Source organism: Dryobates pubescens, chromosome 9 (genome assembly GCF_014839835.1).
Source record: "Dryobates pubescens isolate bDryPub1 chromosome 9, bDryPub1.pri, whole genome shotgun sequence".
NCBI classification, from domain to species: domain Eukaryota; kingdom Metazoa; phylum Chordata; class Aves; order Piciformes; family Picidae; genus Dryobates; species Dryobates pubescens.
In genome coordinates this window covers 14,021,469-14,042,122 of record NC_071620.1, presented here as the reverse complement: position 1 = coordinate 14,042,122, position 20,654 = coordinate 14,021,469, and the positions used below count along the sequence as shown (strand labels likewise).

Below are 20,654 nucleotides of genomic sequence, written 5' to 3'. Positions count from 1 at the left end.
CAGCAGTTAAACCTACACCCCCAATATTAAAACTGATGAAGTAAGATGCATGGTTGTGGAGGTTACACACATGGATCAAGGCAGGACCAGATAATTCTGGGGGTCCCTTCCAACCTGGCATTCTGTGATTCTGAGACTGACTTTACTGAAAGGAGCTGGAGACAATCCTTAAGTCAAGATCTGGCATCTAGAAACTGAGTAACTGAATAAGTAAAAAACCCAAAATTGACTCAGTGAGCATAGGTGAGATTTTTTGGCTCTATAAAGCAGACCAGATTTGAACAGATTTTATTAAATCATGGAATAGTTTAGGTTGTAAGGGACCCTACTGCACTCAGCAGGAACATCTTCAACTAAATTGTGATGCTCAAAGCCTTGTCAAGCCCTGCAATATTTCCTGGAATGGGGTATCCACAACTTCCCTGGGCAACTTGTTCCAGTGTCTCACCACCCTCACACTGAAGTTCTTCCTAATATATAATCTAAATCTTCCCTCTTTTACTTCAAAATCATTACCCCTCATCCTACCACAACACTGCCTGACAGAGTCTCTCCCCATCTTTCCTGTAGGCTCTCTTAAAGTACAAAAAGAGGGAACATGGGAAGTACTGGAAGTGTTTTCCAGACTTAAAAAGAACACAGATTTAGCTGAAATTACTAGACAGAGTAAAAGACAAGCCCAGAAAATGATGATGGTTCATGTTGCAGTTAGCCAGCATAGACTTATGAAAAAGTCCTGTATTCCTCCTTGGGAAACAAGAGAGGAAAATCTTCCAGGATTACTTCCTACAACAGAGCACCAACTACACAGGAGTTCACAGGATCTATAAAATCTCATAATGATGGAATTGACAGCTCTAGCATTTTGTCATGGCAGTTTGAGGCTTTTTGCCTCCTTTAAAAAAGCCACCAAGTTGTAGTCCTCCAGGGGCTAGACAGTCCAGGAGGTGTACCCAGGAATTTGTAGTTGTGTTATTCAATCCCATAATTCTGCTCTTTATAAGTTGGCAGCAAGACAGAATTTGTTTCTTTTCTCTCTCCTTTCAGCTTTCTGGAGGGTGTCCCTATCTGGTAAACATGGGGGAGTAAGCCTGGCTGTGGCCTTGAGAGGCCTGAATAATTTTTACTGCACAATTTTAGCCTTCTTCATCGAAGGAGGCAAGGGGGTGGTGTGTGGGACTTGATGGGTGGGGGAAGGGGGAACATATGACAGACTTAAAAGAGCACTGGGGCTTGTGGTTTAGTCTGGTTGGTGGAAGGTTTTGGGGGTTTTCATGTATACTCTACATGTATGAGGTGTTAAGCATTGATGTGCTCTGCATTTCCCTGTATATTTTTTGACTATAATTCTGTCTTTCCAATTCAACAAGAGCATCTTTATTTTAATTCCTTTGGGTATGAAATTATTTCTGCCCATTCTTTAAATGAAGACATTTGTCTTCTACATTCCATTCAGAGTGATGGACTCCCATCTCCTCAGATCTCAGTGCGTTATGAAAGAAATTACCTGCAACCAGAGTCTGTCGCTTGAGTCTGTTCCACCATTGGCAGTGCACTGAAAAGTAGCAAACTGTCCTGCATTGACTTCCACGCTCTGAAGACGCAAGAAATGAGGAGTTTTTGCTGTTGAGAGAGGATAAAGGATTTAGTTATGCACTGTGGAAGTGTTGAGTGTGAATAACACACCAAATGAAACAGTCCTGCTTTGAAAGGTTCAAATCGCTGACTAGACGTTAGATTTTTAGGTTGGTTTCTTTTGTATCCCTACTCCACAACTCAGAATCATGGAATCACTAAAGTTGGAAAAGGCCTCTAATCAAACCATTAATCCAACACTTCCAGGGCACTCTATCCCTTAACATCTCATCTACATTTTTTTTAACACTTCCAGGGATGGCAAGTCTACCACCTCTCTGGGCAGCCTTTTCTGGGGCTTAACTACTCTTCAGCAAAGACATTTTTCCTAATATCCAACCTAAACCTCCACTGCTGCAACTTGAGGTCATTTCTTATCATCTTTTTGATTGTTTCTTGGAAGAAGAGAATGACCCTCATGTCATAAAATCTCCTTTCTGAAAGTTGTAGAGAGTGAGAAGGTCTTTCCTAATCCTCCCTTTTTCTGGGCTAAACAGCTCCAGTTCCCTCAGTCACTTATCACAAGACTTCTGCTCTAGATGCTTCACCAGCTTCATTCCCCTTCTCTGGAGATGCTTCATCACCTCAATGTCCTTCTCATAGTGAGGGGTCCAAAACTGAACCAAATATTTCATGTGTGGCCTCACCAATGCTGAGTTCCATCTCCTGTGCCATGGACAGGGACACCTGCTACTAGACCAGGTTACTCAAGGCCCCTGCCAACCTGCCTTTGGCTTGTATACTTGGAGGCTCCACTTCTATTAGCAATCTTTTCCAGAGCCTCACCACCCTCATAAGAATTTCTTCCTAATATCTAAACTCAATCCAGTCTCTTCCAGTTTGGACCCATTATCCCTCATTCTGTCACTCCATTCCTTTGTCAAAAGTCACTCTGCTGCTGTCCTGTAGTCCTCTTCAAATGTTGGAAGACCACTATAAGATCTCCCTGGAGCCTTCTTTACTCCAGGCTGAACAACCCCAGCTCTCTTAGCCTGTCTTCATAGCAGAGGTCTTCCAGCCCTCTAATCACATTTCTGACCTCTCTGGGACCCTTCCTAACAGTTTCAGGTCCTTCCTGTTTTGGGAGTTCCAGAGCTGGACCCAGCACTGCAGGTGGGTCTCAAAATAGATACTCCTAAAAGAACTGTGTCCATTGAATGAGGAAAGAGACTGTGTATTTTTGTTTTACTGGAAAGAGTTAACCATATGGCAGAGAAAAATCAAGAAATTTCATCCAGAATTCCTCCTTGAAAAGGCAGCATTCCTTAACCATCCAAATCCTACCACAGGCTAGGGGAAGTTTTTGTACTGTCTGTGCTAGCAGATAAGCCAGGCTCAGCACATTGCTTTCAGACATCAAATATTAGCACCTACAGTAAACTGGCAAACTAAACATACACTGTCTAGCAGAGGTTCACAAGCATTTAAAGTGTTGCTGACGTTTTCTTAAAAGACTTTATCACTGGGAGAAATCACAGTTTTAAGGAATTTATAAATAACCAGCTATTAGAATTCAAGAAAACATTGCTTAAATGTCTAGAGAAAGGCAATGTAAGGAGGAGAAGATGGAATAACAACTCCTAAAATAATAGCTAAGAGAGGAATTTCTTTGTGGTATCAGCCCTTACTGCAATTTTATTTTCTTAAACACTTCCAAGTTAGGATAGTCAGACTTTGGGGTGAACTCAGCCACTTTGCCTATCAGATGTCTGACTATCCAGAAAAATTCTTCAGTGAGTTATGAGTGGTCTTGATCTTCTCAGTGCTGATCAATATACAAAGAGTGGAAGTCAAGAGGATGGAGCTAGACTCTTTTCAGCAGTGCCCAATGACAGACAAGGGGCAACAGCCACAAACTGGGACACAGGAGCTTCCATGCGAACATAAGGGAAAAGTTCTTTAAAGTAAAGGTGCCAGATCACTGAAGCAGGTTGCCCAGAGAGGTTGTGGAGTCTCCTGTGGAAAGGTTCCAAAACCAGCTGGATTTTGTGATCCTGTGCAATCTGCTAGTTGGCCCTGCTTTAGCAGGGGGGTTGGACTAGATGATCTCCAGAGGTCACTTCAGCTCTCACTGTGATGGTATTCTGTGCGTTCTCTACTTCTCAGTCATTATTTTACCCCACTCATTTTTTCCTCAGCTTTTCTGAACACTGGAGAAATGGCAATTCTGAATTACCAGGCATGGCCTGAGTGGAGAGGGGTGTTAAGTTTTATGAACAAAGAGAACCACACACAGGGAAGTTTTAGGTTGGATATTAGGGAAAAAATTCTTTACTGAAAGAGTGGTCAGGATCTGGAACAGGCTGCGCAGGGAAATGGTGGAGTCACCATCCCTGGAGGTGTTCAAGAAATGTGTGGACATGGCAGTCTGGGACATGGCTAATGGACATGGTGGTTTGGGGTTGACACTTGAACTGAATTATCTTAGAGACCTTTTCCAACAGAAAACACTCTGATTCTATGATTCTACATATTCAAGACAAACCTCAACCAACTACCCATTCCTTTCCTTCCTACACGCTTACATCTCCCATTTTGGGAGGTGCTTGAGGCCCCATCCCTGGAGATCTTTGTCCTTAACTGCCCTGACAACTGCCTTCCCTTTCAATTTTGGTTTAAGGAGTTAATAATTCCCAAAGTATTTTTCCTGGAAATATATATAAAGAATAACATCACCAGTCTTGCACTGTTTTAGACACATAGTAGCTCTATTCCAATTTTCACACTGTTTCAAGGTGGGGTTTTTTGTTGCTGTTGTGGGTGGGTTTTTTTTGTTTATTTGTTTGGGGATTTTTTTTTTAGACAATGTAACTGGTTTGATGTTTTAATTCCTAACATTTTAATTACTTCATCAAAGAGTTTTTCATTAAAGCTTTTGCATTTTAGGACTGCCACGTTAGAACTCCACACGCTGTGAGGTATAACTCAATCTCCACATGAAGAACAGTACTTGCAGGTTGGGAGAAATGATTGGTACAAATGCACAGATCAAACCTCTCAAAATCTGTACAACCAAAATTATTAAGCTGATAAAGTGCTGCTTTAGGCTTCTCCCACCTGAAGCAAAGACATAAATTCAGAAACACAGCAGCACAAATGCTGTCTAACAACATGAGACCCGTTGTGTTTATTAGAAGTAAGTGATTCAGAAATAACAGCTGCTGATTCTGCATAAATGTCTCTGCATGTGAAGGAATGTCTGAGTCTTCTTGCCACTAACACTAAAACTATTTTTATGAGGTGCTCTGGTGCTAACCAATAAAACACTTTTTATTTTAAATCACAGCTTTTCCTTGCAAGCCCCAAGGAATGCATACAAGCAGAACAGTGTATAAGAGGAAGTTAAACTACTGCACAGAAGTCGGTGTCTTTTCCCCCAGACAGTCATTTCACAGAATGGTATGGTAGGAGTTGGAAGGGGCTTCTGGGGATCATCTAGCCCAACCTCCTTGCTAAAGCAGGGTCACTCACAGCATGTTCCCTGGAATCACAATGTCCAGGTGGGTTTGGAATCTCTCAAGAGAAGAAGACTCCACCTCTGTGGGCAGCCTGATCCAGGGCTCTGGCACCCTCACAGCAAAATTTTCTCTTTTCATTTAGGTGGAACCTCCTGGGTTGCAGCTTGCATCTGTTCCCTCTTGTCCTGCCACTAAGAAGAATCTGACCCCATCCTCTTGTTCCTTACCCTTTAACTATTAACCAACACTGAGAAGTTTCCTTCTCAGGATGCTCTTCTCTAGTCCAAGCAGCCCCAGGTCTCTCAGCCTTTCCTCCTCATAGAGATGCTCCAGGTGCCTCAGCATCTTTGCCACTAGACTCTATCTAGTAGTTCTTTCTTTCTTGACCTGGGGAGCCTAGAACTGGACCCAGTATTCCAGATGTGAGTAGAGTAGATGTGGGTGGAGTAGATGGGGAGGAGAACCTCCCTTGACTTGCTGGTCACACCTGTCTTAATGAACCTCTGGAGACCACTGGCCTTCTTGGCCACAAGAGCACACTGATGCCTCGTGGCAAGTTCTTCCTCATGGCAAATTCACATGGCAGAATTTTATCCTCATGTTCAGACAGAACCTTCTGGGTTCCAGTTTGTACCTGTTGTCCCTTGTTCTGTCACTGGGCACCAGTGAAAAGGGTGTGGACCTATCCTCTTGTCCCCTGCCCTTCAACTATTGATAAGCATTGACAAGATCCCCTCTCAGTCTGCTCTTCTCCAGGCTAAACAGCCCCAGGTCTCTCAGCCTTTCCTCGTCACAGAGATGCTCCAGTCCCATCAGCATCTTTGTAGCCTTCACTGGGCTCTCTCCAGTAGTTTCATGTCTCTCTTGAACTTGGAAACCCAGAATTGGCTCCTGTATTTGAGATGTGGCCTTGCTAGGGCAGAGTCCAGTGAGAGGAAAACCTCTTCCACCCTGCTGATGATACTCTTCTTAATGCACCCCAGGAGACCATTGGACTTCTTGGCCAAAAAGTCCAAGATTGGACAATAAGATTATAACCTACAATGCCATGTATGATCTCAATACATCTTATTTAACAAACAGCAAATGTATGATATAATTGTATAGCTAATTCACCTGTTCAGTTACATCCTCTTAAAAGGATTTAGGATAATGAAGCATTGCATTTCCTTAATAATGAGATAAATACATGAGGAAGTAAAACAGTGCAGAAATTGAGCCTTTATCCTGGACAAGTACCCTAAATCATCTCATGCAGCATGATTCAATCCTCAAACATCTGAGTTTTCTTCCTCATATGCACTGGAAAAAGAAAACCCATGTGTATTCAGATCTTGTGCTGTTCATCTGCTCTCACTAATGTCTTAGCTGGTGGCTGCAGTGACATTTTGTTGCAGACAGAAAACTCATCAACAAATCTTCACACTATCACAGTATAACTAAGGTTGGAAGAGACCTCGAGGATCATCAAGTCCAACCTGTCTCCACAGACCTCATGACTAGACCATGGCACCAAGTGCCACGTCCAATCTCCTCTTGAACACCTCCAGGGACGGTGACTCCACCACCTCCCTGGGCAGCACATTCCAATGACGAACGACTCGCTCGGTGAAGAACTTTCTCCTCACCTCCAGTCTAAACCTCCCCTGGCGCAGCTTGATCTTGATGATTTTTGTTATGAAAGTGTCATTAAACAGCTTGGTTAGGGTCTGGGGCTCATGCCAAGGGCTGTACACAAGGTGCTTACAAGAGATGCTCTTAAAGCCCATAAGGTGCAGTACTCAGATGCTAGAACATTCTGTACACGCTCAGCCTGTATTTCTAGCAGTGACATTGTTTTCTGACATTTTCCTTCTCTTCTGCTTTCATGTTTATTGAAACATAGTGGCACACTCTTTTTAGGGCATGGCTTTAAAACAGCAGACAGGTACTTACTACATGGATGTCCTAAAACCTTCACTTCATCGATAGCCACATATCCTGGGTGACCCAAAGTGACCACTTCAAAAACAACCTGAGAAGCATGAGGGAAAAAAAAATAAAAGGAAAAGAAAAAGAAGAAGAGGATTTTAGTTATCAGCTTTGTAACACAGGGATTATAAAATTATTCTGTGATGGAAAAATGTGTCAACCTTTTTAACATGTTGAGAACATCATGAAATATCTGTTTAACATCTTGGTTGGCAATATGGACAGTAGAGTTGAGTCCACTGGCAGCAAGCTTGTAGATGACACCAAACTCTGTGGTCCAGCTGACACACTGGAGGGAAGAACTGCCACGCAGAGGGACCTGGACAGGCTTGGCAGGTGGCTCCATGCCAACCTTGTGAAGTTCATCAAAGCCAAATGCAAGCTCCTGCACCTAAGTGAGGGCAATTCCATGCACAAATACAGGCTCAGTGAGGAGTGGCTTGAAAGCAGTCTTGAGGAGAAGGACTTGAGGTGTGGGTTGATGGAAAACTCAACATGAACCAGCAATGTTGAAGGCCAGAAGGCCAGCCATTTATTCTGGGCTGCTTCAGAAGAAGTGTGACCAGCAGGATGAGTGAGGTGATTCTCCCCCTCTACTCTGCTTTCATGAGACCCCAGTTGGACTACTCTCTCCAGTTCTAGTGCCCCCAACAAAAGAAGGGCATTGAACTACTTGTTGGAATGGGTCCAGAGGATGGCCACGATGATGATCAGAGAACCAACCCTATGAGGACAGGCTGTGAGAGTTGGGACTGCTCAGCCTGGAGAAGAGAAGGCTCTGGAGAGACTGTATAGCAAATTTCTAGTACAAGAAAAGGGCCTAAAAGAAATCTGGAAAGGGACTTTTTATGTGTGCTTGTGGTGATAGCACAAGAGGGAATGGACTGAAGCTTGAGGAGGGCAGATTTAGGATGGATATTAGAAAGAAATGCTTTACAGTGAGAGTGGTGAGACACTGGGACAGATTGCACAGGGAAGTTGTGGATGCCTCCTGCCTGGAGTTGTTCAGGGACAGGTTGGATAAGGCCTTGAGTGACCTGGTCTAGTGAAAGGTGTCCATGCCCACAGCAGATGGTTTGGTGTAGATGATCTTTAAAGTCCCCTCCAACCCCAACAATTCTGTGATTCTGTGAAAACAGTACAATCCAAACCTCTCAAAGTATGCTGTTCTTTCTTTTTTCTTTTGTCTTTCTTCTTTTTTTTTTGTATTTGTACTATTCTTAGAGATTTATGAGAGTCATCATGATAAGAAATAACCAAATCCCTCCAATTTTCAGTCTGCCAAAGTAGTTACCTAATAATAATCTTCAGATTCATATTTTAGTTTCAGTTCTTTGTCTTGTAAAGTAAACTCTTGCTTGGATTTAAAGTTACAGCTCTGCAGTGCACAGAGATTTGCATGGCATCAAAGTCATACCTATTTTTAAGAAATGTCTTTTCCATGCTCTTAATCTTCTGCCAAATGTAGTGAATTAAGCAAAGCAGATCCATTTGCTGTGGTTTGTTTAATGCCTATAAATAGGGCACAAAATAAATGGACCGTTCTTGTCACCTGATTTAAGCACACCGCAAAGTAAACCTCTCCAAACATTGGCAGCCTGAGCTTTGAACATCCCAAGAATGTTTCTGTGGAATAGACAAAAACACCCCAGCAATGTCAGCAGGTACATTTCCAAATCAACACTCAAGAATAATAGAATCAGAAAATTAGTTGGTTTGGAAGAGACTTTTAAGATCAAGTTCAGCCACCAACCTAAGACCTCCATGGCCATTAAACCATGTCCTGAATTGCCAAGTCCACACATTTCCTGAACACCTCCAGGGATGGTGACTCCACCTGGGCAGCCTGTTCCAATGCCTGACCACTCTTTCAGGAAATAAATTTTTCCTAATCTCCAATTTAAACCTCCCCTGGCACACCTTCAGGCCATTTCCTTTTGTTCTATCACCTGATACTAGGGAGAAGAGATCAACACTCACCTCAATACAACCTCCTTTCAGGGAGTTGTAAAGAGCAATAAGGTCTCCCCTCAGCCTCCTCTTCTCTAGCCTAAATAATTCCAGTTCCCTCACCCTCAGATCCAGGTTGTGATTTATTCAGTCAACTCTACTTACCTCTGCTAACTAGTCCCAGGAACTAAACTGAGGAAGACAAAGTTTAGAAACCGTTTTACACACCTATGCTGTGCTCAACCTTGAAGCAGTTGCAGAAGGACATTACAAACCATCTACTTCAGTGCGATTACTTCAGCAGAATGATACTGAATGCAAACATGTCACAAGGAAAACAAATGGCTCCCTACCTCCATTTCCTGGTGCTGAATAAACACCGGCAGAGCACCCATTCTGGACTTAAAATAAACCTTGAGGTGAGCAAATTTCCCACCAGCTCCTGTGTCTGCCTTCAATTCTGTCTTTCTCAGATATAAGAAAGCTGTCCAGTGGAAAAGGACCTGGGAGTATTGGTCAATACTAAGCCAAATATGAGCCAGTGTGTGCCCAACTGGCCAAGAAGGCCAGCAGCATCCTGGCTTCAATCAGCAATAGTGTGGCCAGCAGGAGTAGGGCAGTGATTGTCCCCCTGTTCGGCACTGGTGAGGTCAAAACTTGACTGCTGTGTTTGATTTTAGGATCCTCGCTACAAGAAAGACATTCAGGTGCTGGAGTGTAGGGCAGTGTACTTGGTGAAGGGTCTGGAGGACAGGCCTTGTGAGCAGTGGTTGAGGGAATTTGGGCTGTTTAGCTTGGAGAAAAGGAGGCTGAAGGGAGGCCTCACTACATACAAGTACCTTAAAGGAGGTGAGGGACAGACTCTTCTCCCAAGTAAGAAGCAATATAACAAGAGGAAACTCAGGATGAACCTGAGGGGAGGTTTAGATTGGACACGAGGAATAATTTCTTCCCCAAAAGGGTTGTCAATCCCTGGAACAAGTAGTCCAGGGAAGTGGTGGCATCACTATAGTTTGAGGAATTGAAAACCTGTGTAGATGTGGTGATGAGGGACGTGATTTAGTGGTGACCTGGCAGTGTTAGGTTAATGGTTGGACTGAACAATCTTAAAGGTCTCTTTCAACCAAAATGATTCCATAATTCTATGATCTTCTAAGCCCCTGGCCATTTCTCCTAATCTCACTGGAAATTGCTGTAAATATGACTTTAAGTCTACATGAGTGACAAGAAAATAACGTCTTTTCATTTTAGTTTTGTCTCCTCTCTACAAAAACATTTCAACTGACAGCCAGTGTTGCCCCAAGATGAACCTGGCAGCAACAAGATGGCAATAAGGAAAGTCCAAAAGACAAAAGGGTTCTGCAGGAGCTTGGATCCCTGGAGCAGGCTGCCCAGAGAGGTTGTGGAGTCTCCTTCTCTGGAGAGATTCCAAACCCACACAGATATTTTGATCTTGGGCAACCTGGTGTGGGTGACCCTGCTTTAACACAGGATTTGGACTATATGATCTCCAGTGGTCTCTTCCAGGCCTCATCGTGCTGCAATTCTGTGATCTCTAGATAACATTCCAAAAACGTCATTATCACAAATAAGCCAGGCAATGATTCAAGAAACTGCCAGCTGGACACAGTATTAAATTACAATTATTGTCATTAAAGAGGGCATGTTCCAAAGAAAAGTAATACAAATTGAAATATTGCTAGCTTAATCATATGTCCATGAAAAGCAAGTGCCAAGCTCATATCAGCTTTAATGATCATAAGTTTCTCACACAAAATATGGATTTTTTAGTACATGGAAAAAGACACCACAGCTAGTAGTGACACAACATAGAATACATAGAATACATAGAATACATAGAATAAACCAGGTTGGAAGAGACCTTCAAGATCATCACGTCCAACCCATCAACCAATCCAACACCGCCCAAGCAACTAACCCACAGCACCAAGTACCCCGTCAAGTCTTCTCCTAAAAACCTCCAGTGATGGGGACTCCACCACCTCCCCAGGCAGCCCATTCCAATGGGCAATCACTCTTTCTGTATAGAACTTTTTTCTAACATCCAGCCTGAATCTCCCCTGGTGCAGCCTGAGACTGTGTCCTCTTGTTCTGGTACTGCTTGCCTGGGAGAAGAGACCAACATCCATCTGTCTACAACCTCCCTTTGTAGGTAGTTGTAGAGAGTAATAAGGTCACCCCTGAGTCTCCTCTTCTCCAGGCTAAGCAACCCCAGCTCCCTCAGCCTCTCCTCGTAGGGCTTATGTTCCAAACCCCTCACCAACTTTGTTGCTTTTCTCTGGACTCGTTCCAGCAAGTCAACATCCTTCCTAAACTGAGGGGCCCAGAACTGGACACAGAACATCTTCAAAGTTTCCTTCTCTGGAGAGATTCCAAACCCACCTGGACATTAGAAACTGGGCAACCTGCTGTGGGTGACCCTGCTTTAGTAGTGGAGTTGGACTAGATGATCTCCAGAGATCCTTTCCAACTCCCACTGTTCTGTGGTTCTGTAATACCCATTCTATTCACGGGTTTTCAAATACTATCAACTGCTGTATCCAAACATAATTATATACTTTTTGTTATCATTTAAGTTAATAAATGAAGATTATGGATTTAAATAACTCTTTAACTAAGTTATTTCCTATTTTACAGTAAAAAGAAGACTGATCTTTCACATGACACTTGTAGTAAGTGAGCAGCCTAGTAAATAAGGACCATGCTCAGGAATGGGCCTAGAAACACTCAGAATCATGGAACCTCAGAATCATGGAACCACAGAATGGTGGAACCACAGAATGGTGGAACCACCTCCTATTACACCAGGTTGCTCAGGGCCCCATCTAACCTTGCTTTGAGCACTTCCAGGCTTAGGAGTCTCCACACCTTCTCTGGGCAATATGTTGCAGTGATTCACTACCCTCATGGCACCTCTCCTAACCCAGTAATTAACTTAAAAGTTCATACTGTGCATCATCCCTGGAAGTGTTTAAGATTAGGCTTTCAGCAACCTGATGCAGTGGGATGCAGAGGGGTTGGAACTTCATAATCTTTAAGGTCCCTTTCAACTCAAGCCATTCTATGATTCTATGATATTAGAGGTGTCAAGACAGGTCTGAACCAGTTTTACTAGGAGTTTCACTAGAAATGAAACACAGAAATTTATTTCACATCAGACTGTAAGAATTGGGTCTGTTCAGAATGGAGAAGGCTCCAGTGAGACCTGAAAGCAGCCTTCCAGTACCTGAAGGGATGTGGCATTTTGAAAAAAAAAAAAAAGACTGATATTCCCCACTACCACAAACAAGGGTGGGAGTGTTAAAACTGTAACAAGCTTATCCTGGAGAAGAGGAGGCTCAGAGGAGACCTTATTGCTGTCTATAACTACCTGAAGGGACGTTGTAGACAGGTGGGGGTTGGTCTCTTCTCCCAGGCAACCAGCACCAGAACAAGAGGACACAGTCTCAAGCTGCACCAGGGCAGGTTTAGGCTGGATGTTAGGAAGAAGTTCTTCATAGAGAGAATGATTGGCCATTGGAATGTGCTACCCAGAGAGGTGGTGGAGTCACCATCACTGGAAGTGTTTAAGAAGAAACTGGATGGGGCGTTTGGTGCCATGGTTTAGCTGATTAGATGGTGTTGGGTGATAGGCTGGACTCGACAATCTCAAAGGTCTTTTCCAACCTGGTTAATTCTCTTCTATTCTGTTCTAAGGGGGCTACAGGAGAGCTGGGGAGGGATAGTTTACAAAGGCTTGTAGTGATAGAATGAAGGGGAATGGCTTTAGGCTGGAAGAGGGGAGATTTAGACTGGATATTAGGAAAAAGTTCTTAACAGAAGGTGGTGATACACTGGAGCAGGTTGCCCCAGTAAGTTGTGGACACCACCTTGTTGGAAGTGTTCAAGTCTGTGTTAGATGGAGCCTTGAGCAACCTGGTCTAGTGAAAGGTATCCCTGCCAATAGCAGGAGGGTTGGAACTAGATGATCTTTAAGGTCTATTCTAACCTAAACCATTTTATGATTCTGATCTTTTTTGTTGGTTCCCCCCCATAATTTCATGGTTTAGCTGCTTTTCTTGTAAAAGCTCACATTTTTACTCCCACCTCCAAACTTCGCTTTTCCTCATAGCTGATGCAACAACTTCAGGATATAAAAAAGACATCAGTCAAAACAAAGACAATACTCAAGCAACGTCAGACTGGGCTGCCCTCAGGCTCTTCTTTTTTTTTTTTTTTTTTGCTCCTATTATTTCACCACCTTATCAGCCCGGAAACAACCGGTTAAAACACTGAATTCATGTGCTCAGGAAAAAACTCTGCCTGCAAGCTCTTTTACTCCATTCTCCCCCTGGCAGGCATGCCAAACAGGAACCAGGGAAGTAGTTTAGCCCTGCGTTGTCCCTGATCCTCCCTGCTTCAGTGAAGAGCAAAATTAGCTTTTCATTCCTGACACTTCCCCTCGCTACGTAGGAACAAAGAAAGAGGGGCTGCTCAGCAGCAGAAATGCTTACTGCTGAAAAATGTGCAGCTCAAGATAACTTCTGTGTTCTGAAGAACAATGGAAATAAACAGGTTTTGTTGCTACACAACCTCACATCGTAAATTCCTGCCTTTGTCGGGGTAAAATTACAAGGCTTTTAGTCAAAAGCTAGATTGTACCTAATATAAACACTCTCCACTTCACACAGCTTAAAAATAGCACTTGGCAAAAACACGAGAGAAAGGAGTAGTAAGAAAGCTATTTAGCACCAGGCTGCAATCCTGTATGCACCATGCACTGCCCACAGCATGCTCTTTTCTCTGCCTGTTAGGCTTCACCACTTCCTTGTCTTGATTTCACTAGGTGTTAAGCATGGTTTCCCTCCAGAAACTTGGCATTGCCTTCTACCCCTGTGGGCTGAGTTCTGCTTTTGACTAATTCCAGGACTACTTGCTTCATCAGCAATGTATGATCACAATGACTACTGCTTTGTCAGAGCCACATAAAGGGAGGTTCCAGGCCCTCAAGGGTCAGGGCTGAGCTGGCAACTAGACAAGTGACAGAAGCTCTCTATGAAAGAGAAAGGGAAGAAGGGCAAGAAATGGATGGGGTGGGAAAGAAACTAAACTAGCTGGGATGGAAAGAAGAACAATCCAATGAAACAGAGACAAAGAGAGACAATGCAATATCCAACTCCTGATGGCAATGATGTCACCATTGTCACCACTGATGCACAGAAGGAAATGAGGTGCTGAGGAAGTCACAGACTGGAGTCAGCAGAAGAAGAGAAACGTATTCAGGAGCTGGATTCTGGAACTGGATTCAGGAACACATTGATCAAGGTCAATGGCAGAATTGACAGAGTCCTCCTGCGACACTGGTCATTAAAGAGGAGGCTTCACTCTGGTGGTCCTTCAGCTTGATGCTAAAGATGCTGTCCATGGGGTGGAATCCCTTATTGGTCAGTTGAGCGCCATCTGTCCTATCTAACAAGTGCACAATTGCTGGAGCATGTCAAAAGAAGGGCAACAAAGCCAAGAGGGGTCTAGAGCACCTCTCAGAAGTGGCTGAGGGAACTGGGATTGTTTAGCCTGGAGAAAAGAAGGGTGAGGATTGCCTTCTCACTCTCTACAACTGCCTGAAAGCAGGCTGTAGCAAGGTGGGGGTTGGTCTCTTCTCCAAGTAACAAGTGATAGGAGAAGAGGAAATGGCCTTAAGTTGCACCAGGGAAGGTTTAGGTTGGATATTAGGAACATTTTCTGCAATGGGCATCCTGTAAGTGTGATGGAGTTCCCATCCCTGGAGGGATTTTAAAGCTGTGTAGATCTGGTGCTGAGGCACATGGTTTAGTGGTGACCTGGAAGTGCTGGGTTAATGGCAGCACTCAATGATCTTGGAGGTCTTTCCTACCAAAACAATTCTATGATTTTATTCTTCACTTTTAGTTAATAAATCAGTTGTTGATTTACATTTTCCTACTGATTTCCCAGAAGCTTTCTTGTTTTAGGAACAAGGGATGGGAGGAAATAACAGAACCTTGTGTATATGACAAAAAAACCCCCGACAACCCACTCACTGCTTTCTCTTGGCCACTTCTAGGCTGTTCTTTTTCCCCCCTGTTTAGATATATGGTTTGCCCTGGAATATTCTTCTCAAAATAACTATTCCCAAATCACTCAACTCAATGAAGAAGAGTTATTTAAGATGCCTGGCACAGGGTCAAAATGCAATATGTATTTCAACGTTTATTCTGAACCGTACGTGTGCAGCTGAATACGACACACACACATGAGCATGTAACCCTGACCTTTACTGCACAAGAAGCTTAATTCCCTGTCCCAGCTCAATGACTTAAGCACATTGCATGAGCCAGGCTCTGAGCAAAGCATGTACAAATCAAGTTATGAAACAAATGAAAGCTTAAGTCCAGATTTGAAAAGGCAGGTTGGATCTATGGCTTCTTATTCCCTAAACTCCTAATTTACAGGGGAAAATGTCAGAATGGTAAAGAGTAAATCTCATCTCAGTGTGAAGTGGTAGCATATAATGCTAGGGCAATGAAGCTGGTGAGGGGTTTGGAGAGCATGTCTTATGTGGAGAATCTGAGTGAGCTGGGATTATTTAGCTTAAGGAAGAGGAGGTTGAGAGGAGACTGTATTGCTTTCTACATCTACCAGAAAGGAAATCATATTGAGATGAGTGTTGGTCTCTTCTCTCAAGAAACTAATGACAGGACAAGAGGTAGTGGCCTTAAACTGTGCCAGGGGAAGTTTAAGATGAATATTAGGAATAATTTCTTCCCTGAAAGAGTGGTCAGACTTTGGAAGAGGCTGCCCAGGGAGGTGGTGGAGGTACTAAAAAAATGAGTAGATGTGTCACTTCTAGTCTAGTGCCACGTATTCTAGTCATCATGGAGGCTTGGACTTGATGATCTTAGACTTCTTTTCCATCTTCAATGGTTCTATGATTCCTTTTTGTCCTTACTCAGAAAGATTGGGAATTACTACCAGGATCTTACCCCATTTTCTCATTCCAGCTTCCTAGGAATTTAAGGTTTAAAGAAGGTGCAGTGGCATAGAGAGCAGCACCACTCCACTGGAAGCTATTTTTAATCCTTTCAATCCCATTTCTAGTTTTACAAACCATGGTGTTGATTGTTTTATTTAATCAAGATTTGTTTCATCTCACTGCTGCCATGCCTGACTCCCAGCAAAGTAAAAAGCAAATAACTCTGAAGATACCAACTGAGAGGGGGGCAGGGTGTAACTTGTCATGCTGCTGTGCTAATTGGTTGTTTGCACGGTTAGAAGCAAGGAATGCAAACCACTCACCAGACTCAACCACTCAGAATGGCATTCTGCATATTATAAAGCTCCAAAACTGTTTTAAAAGCAGAAAATATACTTAAAATCACAGAACTAGGAAACTAGGATACTACTAATTGGTCTCAGAATCATTAAGTAGGAAAAAAGGGGGGGAAAAATTACTCTCCATTCTAAAACACACAAAATAAGAAAACAACCTTGAAATCAACAGATTTTCCTCCTGCTAAAAGATCTAAATGAGGACAAAAATATCACAAGACTAGGGAAAATAGAAATACCTCCCAAAACACCTACACCTTCTTAGCAGAGAAGCAACCTCTTTAGGACTGATTTGTACCTGAAAGCATCAATTTAAGAGCTTCTCAATCTCCAAAGACTCCCCAAGAATCTAAAACCAAATTCACCACTACCCACAAGAATCTATGTTGTACTTGATCCTCCTTTTTTTCTGTTTAAAAAATTAATTCTGTTCAGGTAAGGAGGAGGGTAAAGGTCTTAGCAATTCTCTGAAGCCTTGTTTTGTTTGCAGGATGTCTTTAATAGAATCAAAAAATGATGCAATTTTAAGGGTTCAAAGATACTTTTCAGATCATAAATTCCAACCATTAAGCCAGCACAGCCAAGTCATCACTAAACCATGCCATTTAGTACCACATCTTCATGGCTTTTAAACCAATCCAGGAATGGGCACTCCACTACTTCCCTGGGCATCCTGTTACAGAGCTTGATAAACCTTTAGGGAAGAAAGTTCTCCTAATATCCAATGTAAACCTCACCCAGCGTAATTTGAGGATAATTCCTCTTGTCCTGTTACTTAGAGAGTCATAGAATCATTTCAGCTGGAAAAGACCTTTAAGATCATCAAGTGCAACCACTATCTAACTGCCAAGTATTCTGTTAAACCATGTCCTTCTGCCTCTTTTAAATACCTACAGGGATGGAGTTTCAACCACATCCCCGAAAAGCCTGTTCCACTGTTTGAGAAACATGGCAGAGAAGTTTCTTCTAATATCCAATCTAAACTTCCAGTGGTGCAACATAAGTCCATTTTCTCTCATCCTATCACTTCTTACCTGGGAGAAGAGACTGACCCCCATTTCAGTGATAAACTCCTTGATGCTCTTGCTTAAGGTATATCAAGCAGACAAGAGCTTAGCAAAGCAAACCATTTCTGCTGTGGCCCATAATCAAAAGAGGAAAGCAATGTTCCCTCACGGGACACCTCCTAAAGGGGTTTGATAATACAAAAATAAAACCAGCTCCAGTAGAAACATCCCAGCTACTTTGAAACAAATAGCTTGGAGACCAGGAGACACAGCAGAAAAGGCCAAGTTGTGCTGATAATCTTTGACCCTGAGAAGGGGTTTGGCAGCTTGAAACTGTTAGTGCAACTATAACTGTAATCAGGAACTGGACTGCAGTGTAGATAGAACCTAAAGTGAAAGGCAGATGTTAAGCAGCAGCACTTAGAAGACCATTAATTATGGAATTAAATATATCCTTAATCACCAGAATACTTGACAATTTAAGTTAAAATAAGCAGCAATTAAACTACAATCAGTGCTGTTATGCGCAGGTTACGGTTGTGATTTATAGAAGTGGTGCAGTTTTCATGTGGGATGAAACCCGCACACAAAAAAATTACTTAGTAAAAGGAAAAGCACAGACTAAAAGAAATTAACTACTCTGTTCAGCAACTGTACTTCCAAAGAGTCAATTTGAAATGGAGACCCTGCATGAAAGGTATTAAAAAGCTTGGCTAACTGGTGCTACGAGAACAAAATACTCTTAATTATTAAATCTTTGGAACGCTTTGCATACATGTGATAACAATATGTGATTTAAACAAGTACATCGTTAGAAGTTGGATAAAAACTCACTCCACAATCTAATCCACTCTGCACAATTGAATTTCCAGTCAGTTGCCATTAGGGAGAGGCATTTTCGTTCCCTTTTCTTTTTCCCCCCACAAATCAGCAGCGATAGAGACCAGCACCACAATGTTGGAAAGAATCCTGAGCTGTATAAAGATTATAACCCTGAAATGTTGTCACTCACTATGAGAAGGATGTTTGGGGTGTTGGATCAGGTCAAAAAAAACAAACAAACCACCCAGCAATGAAGCTAGTGAAGGGTTTAGAGCACAGATCTCCTGAGGAGCAACTGAGGGAACTAAGGATGGTCAGCCTGGAAAAAAAGGAGGCTTAGGGAAGACCTTCTGCCTCTCTACAACTCCCTGAAAGGAGGTTGCAGTGAGGTGGGGCCAAGCCTGTTCTCCCAGCTAACAAGCAACAGGACAAGAGTAAATGTCCTCAGGTTGTCCCAGGGGAAGTTTAGCTTGAATATTAGGAACAATTTCTTCCCTGAAAGAGGCTGCCCAAGGGAGTGGTGGAGTTACCATCCCTGGAATGTTTAAAAAAGCGTGTAGATGTGGCACTTAGGGATGTAGTTTAATGGTGGACTTGGCAGTGCTGAGTTAACAGTCAGACTTAGTGATTTTGTAGCTCTTTTCCAACCTTTATGATTCTATGGTTCTCTATAATTTCAGAGTTATAATTCCTTAAAGATCTCCTTAATGAACTTAATTTTGTTCAATAAGGTCATAGAGCCTTAGAAAATCATAGAATAGAATCACAGAATTGCTTTGGTTGGAAAGACCTCCAAGATAATTGAGTTCCACCATCAACCTAGGACCACGATTGCCATTAAACCATGTCCTGGAATGCCATGTTCCACATGTACACCTCCAGGGATGCTGACTCCATCACTCCCTGAAAAACCTATTCCAATGTCTGACTACTCTTTCAGGAAAGAACTTTTCCCTAATACTCAATCTAAACTTCCCCTGGCACAATTTTAGGCCATTTTTCTCTCATTCTATCACCTGATACTAGGTAGAAGAGATTGACACCCACCTCATTCCAGCCTCCTTTCAGACAGTTGTAGAGACAGGACTTGTCCTTGCAAGGAAGTCTTGAATGTTTTGGAAGTTACAAAAGGAACACATAGATTCATGACAAGAGAGGTTGGTTTAGGAATCAAATTAATTGCAGCTCAGGGAACAGCTCTGGTGCTAGAAATGCATTGGATGGATCCTTTGCCTCCTTCCATCACACCTGTAATCATCTAAGCTCTCACCTAACTAGGATGCACATTCTCATAGGATTCACATATTCCCTCTGTCCTCTTATTGCCCTTCTCCCAGATGTTTTGCCTCCCCCAAAACAAACTGTGAAAAAGGAGAAAGCAAGAAAACAAGCAAAAAGAGAAACCAGACATCACCAGCAGAATGAGGAAATTGTACTGCAGATTTCCAAGAGGATGGAATTAAGATGTTGTCGCTCAGTCCCTTGGGACAACCTTGTGAAATGACAATGCTGTACTTCCTAGGGAGGTCAATAACTCCCATCTTTGGGAGTGAATTTTCCTCAGAAAGCTTCAAACCACAACCATAGTGACAACGTTCAGCACAGGAAACAAAATGAAATCAAATTTTCCAAAGTGAAGGTGAAGATGAAAGAAGCCTCAATAATGTCTTTGATTTACCAGTCTCTTCTTACTACACCAAATTACTTCCTTGTGTCAACTGTTTGGTTTTTTTTCCTTTTTTTGTGGGAAGAAGGAGAAAAAAGCTTGGAACTACAATACAATAGTAAATAATCTGTAAATTTCCCTACAGAAAAGCAGCACCCTAAGGAACTGTCAAGTGAAATTCTCCTTAAATCTTTAGGATGCAATCAGAAGCCCATCCTGACAATTGCTACTTCACATTTGTGTTTAAAATCAGACAGAACAAATGGATATTGCATTCAAACTGAGGAGTCAAACTGAGGACTCAAAGGATTCTGCTGGTTGTAAAGCAACAAGTATTGCTGATCTAAATCAAACTTGAGGACTCCAGTGCAATAAAATCTATTGGCATTCAATTCCAGCATTTCTAATGAACTGAAAAAGTGAGTGAATTTATTACAGGGAAGCAGAGGCAATTGACTGAAATCAGTAGCAAAATACCTCAATTGTTTCAATATAATTATTTCATGCCCATTTAAAGCTTGCGTCTGTGTGCATACATTTCACATGCCTCAATAAATACATGTAACTGTACAAATGCACCCCTATTAGATATTAGATTAGACATCAGGAAGAAATTCTTATCCCACAACAGTGGTGAGGTGCTGCAAACCTTTCTATGATTCTGTGACTTGTATATGTAAACCCCAAACAATTAGCAGCATCTATAAAAAAAATATATAACTACATATCAACAAGAATTGGGATTGTTTGGCTTGAAGAAGAGAAGGCTCCAGGGAGACCTTAGACTGGCCTTTCAGT

General features: G+C 42.5%; 1 protein-coding gene across 16 annotated transcripts in view; it reads right to left on the bottom strand.

Moving 5' to 3' along the window:
- The window catches only part of PTPRM (protein tyrosine phosphatase receptor type M), a 514,813-nt gene that overhangs the window by 339,898 nt on the left and 154,261 nt on the right, over positions 1 to 20,654 (bottom strand). For all 16 annotated transcript variants that reach the window (XM_054164442.1, XM_009909925.2, XM_054164443.1 and 13 more), the window contains exons 4-5: positions 7,029 to 7,107; positions 1,508 to 1,623 (exon numbers count right to left, since the gene is read on the bottom strand). In XM_054164442.1, the coding sequence (XP_054020417.1) occupies positions 1,508 to 1,623; positions 7,029 to 7,107 (195 nt within the window). The remainder of the gene's footprint in view (positions 1 to 1,507; positions 1,624 to 7,028; positions 7,108 to 20,654) is intronic.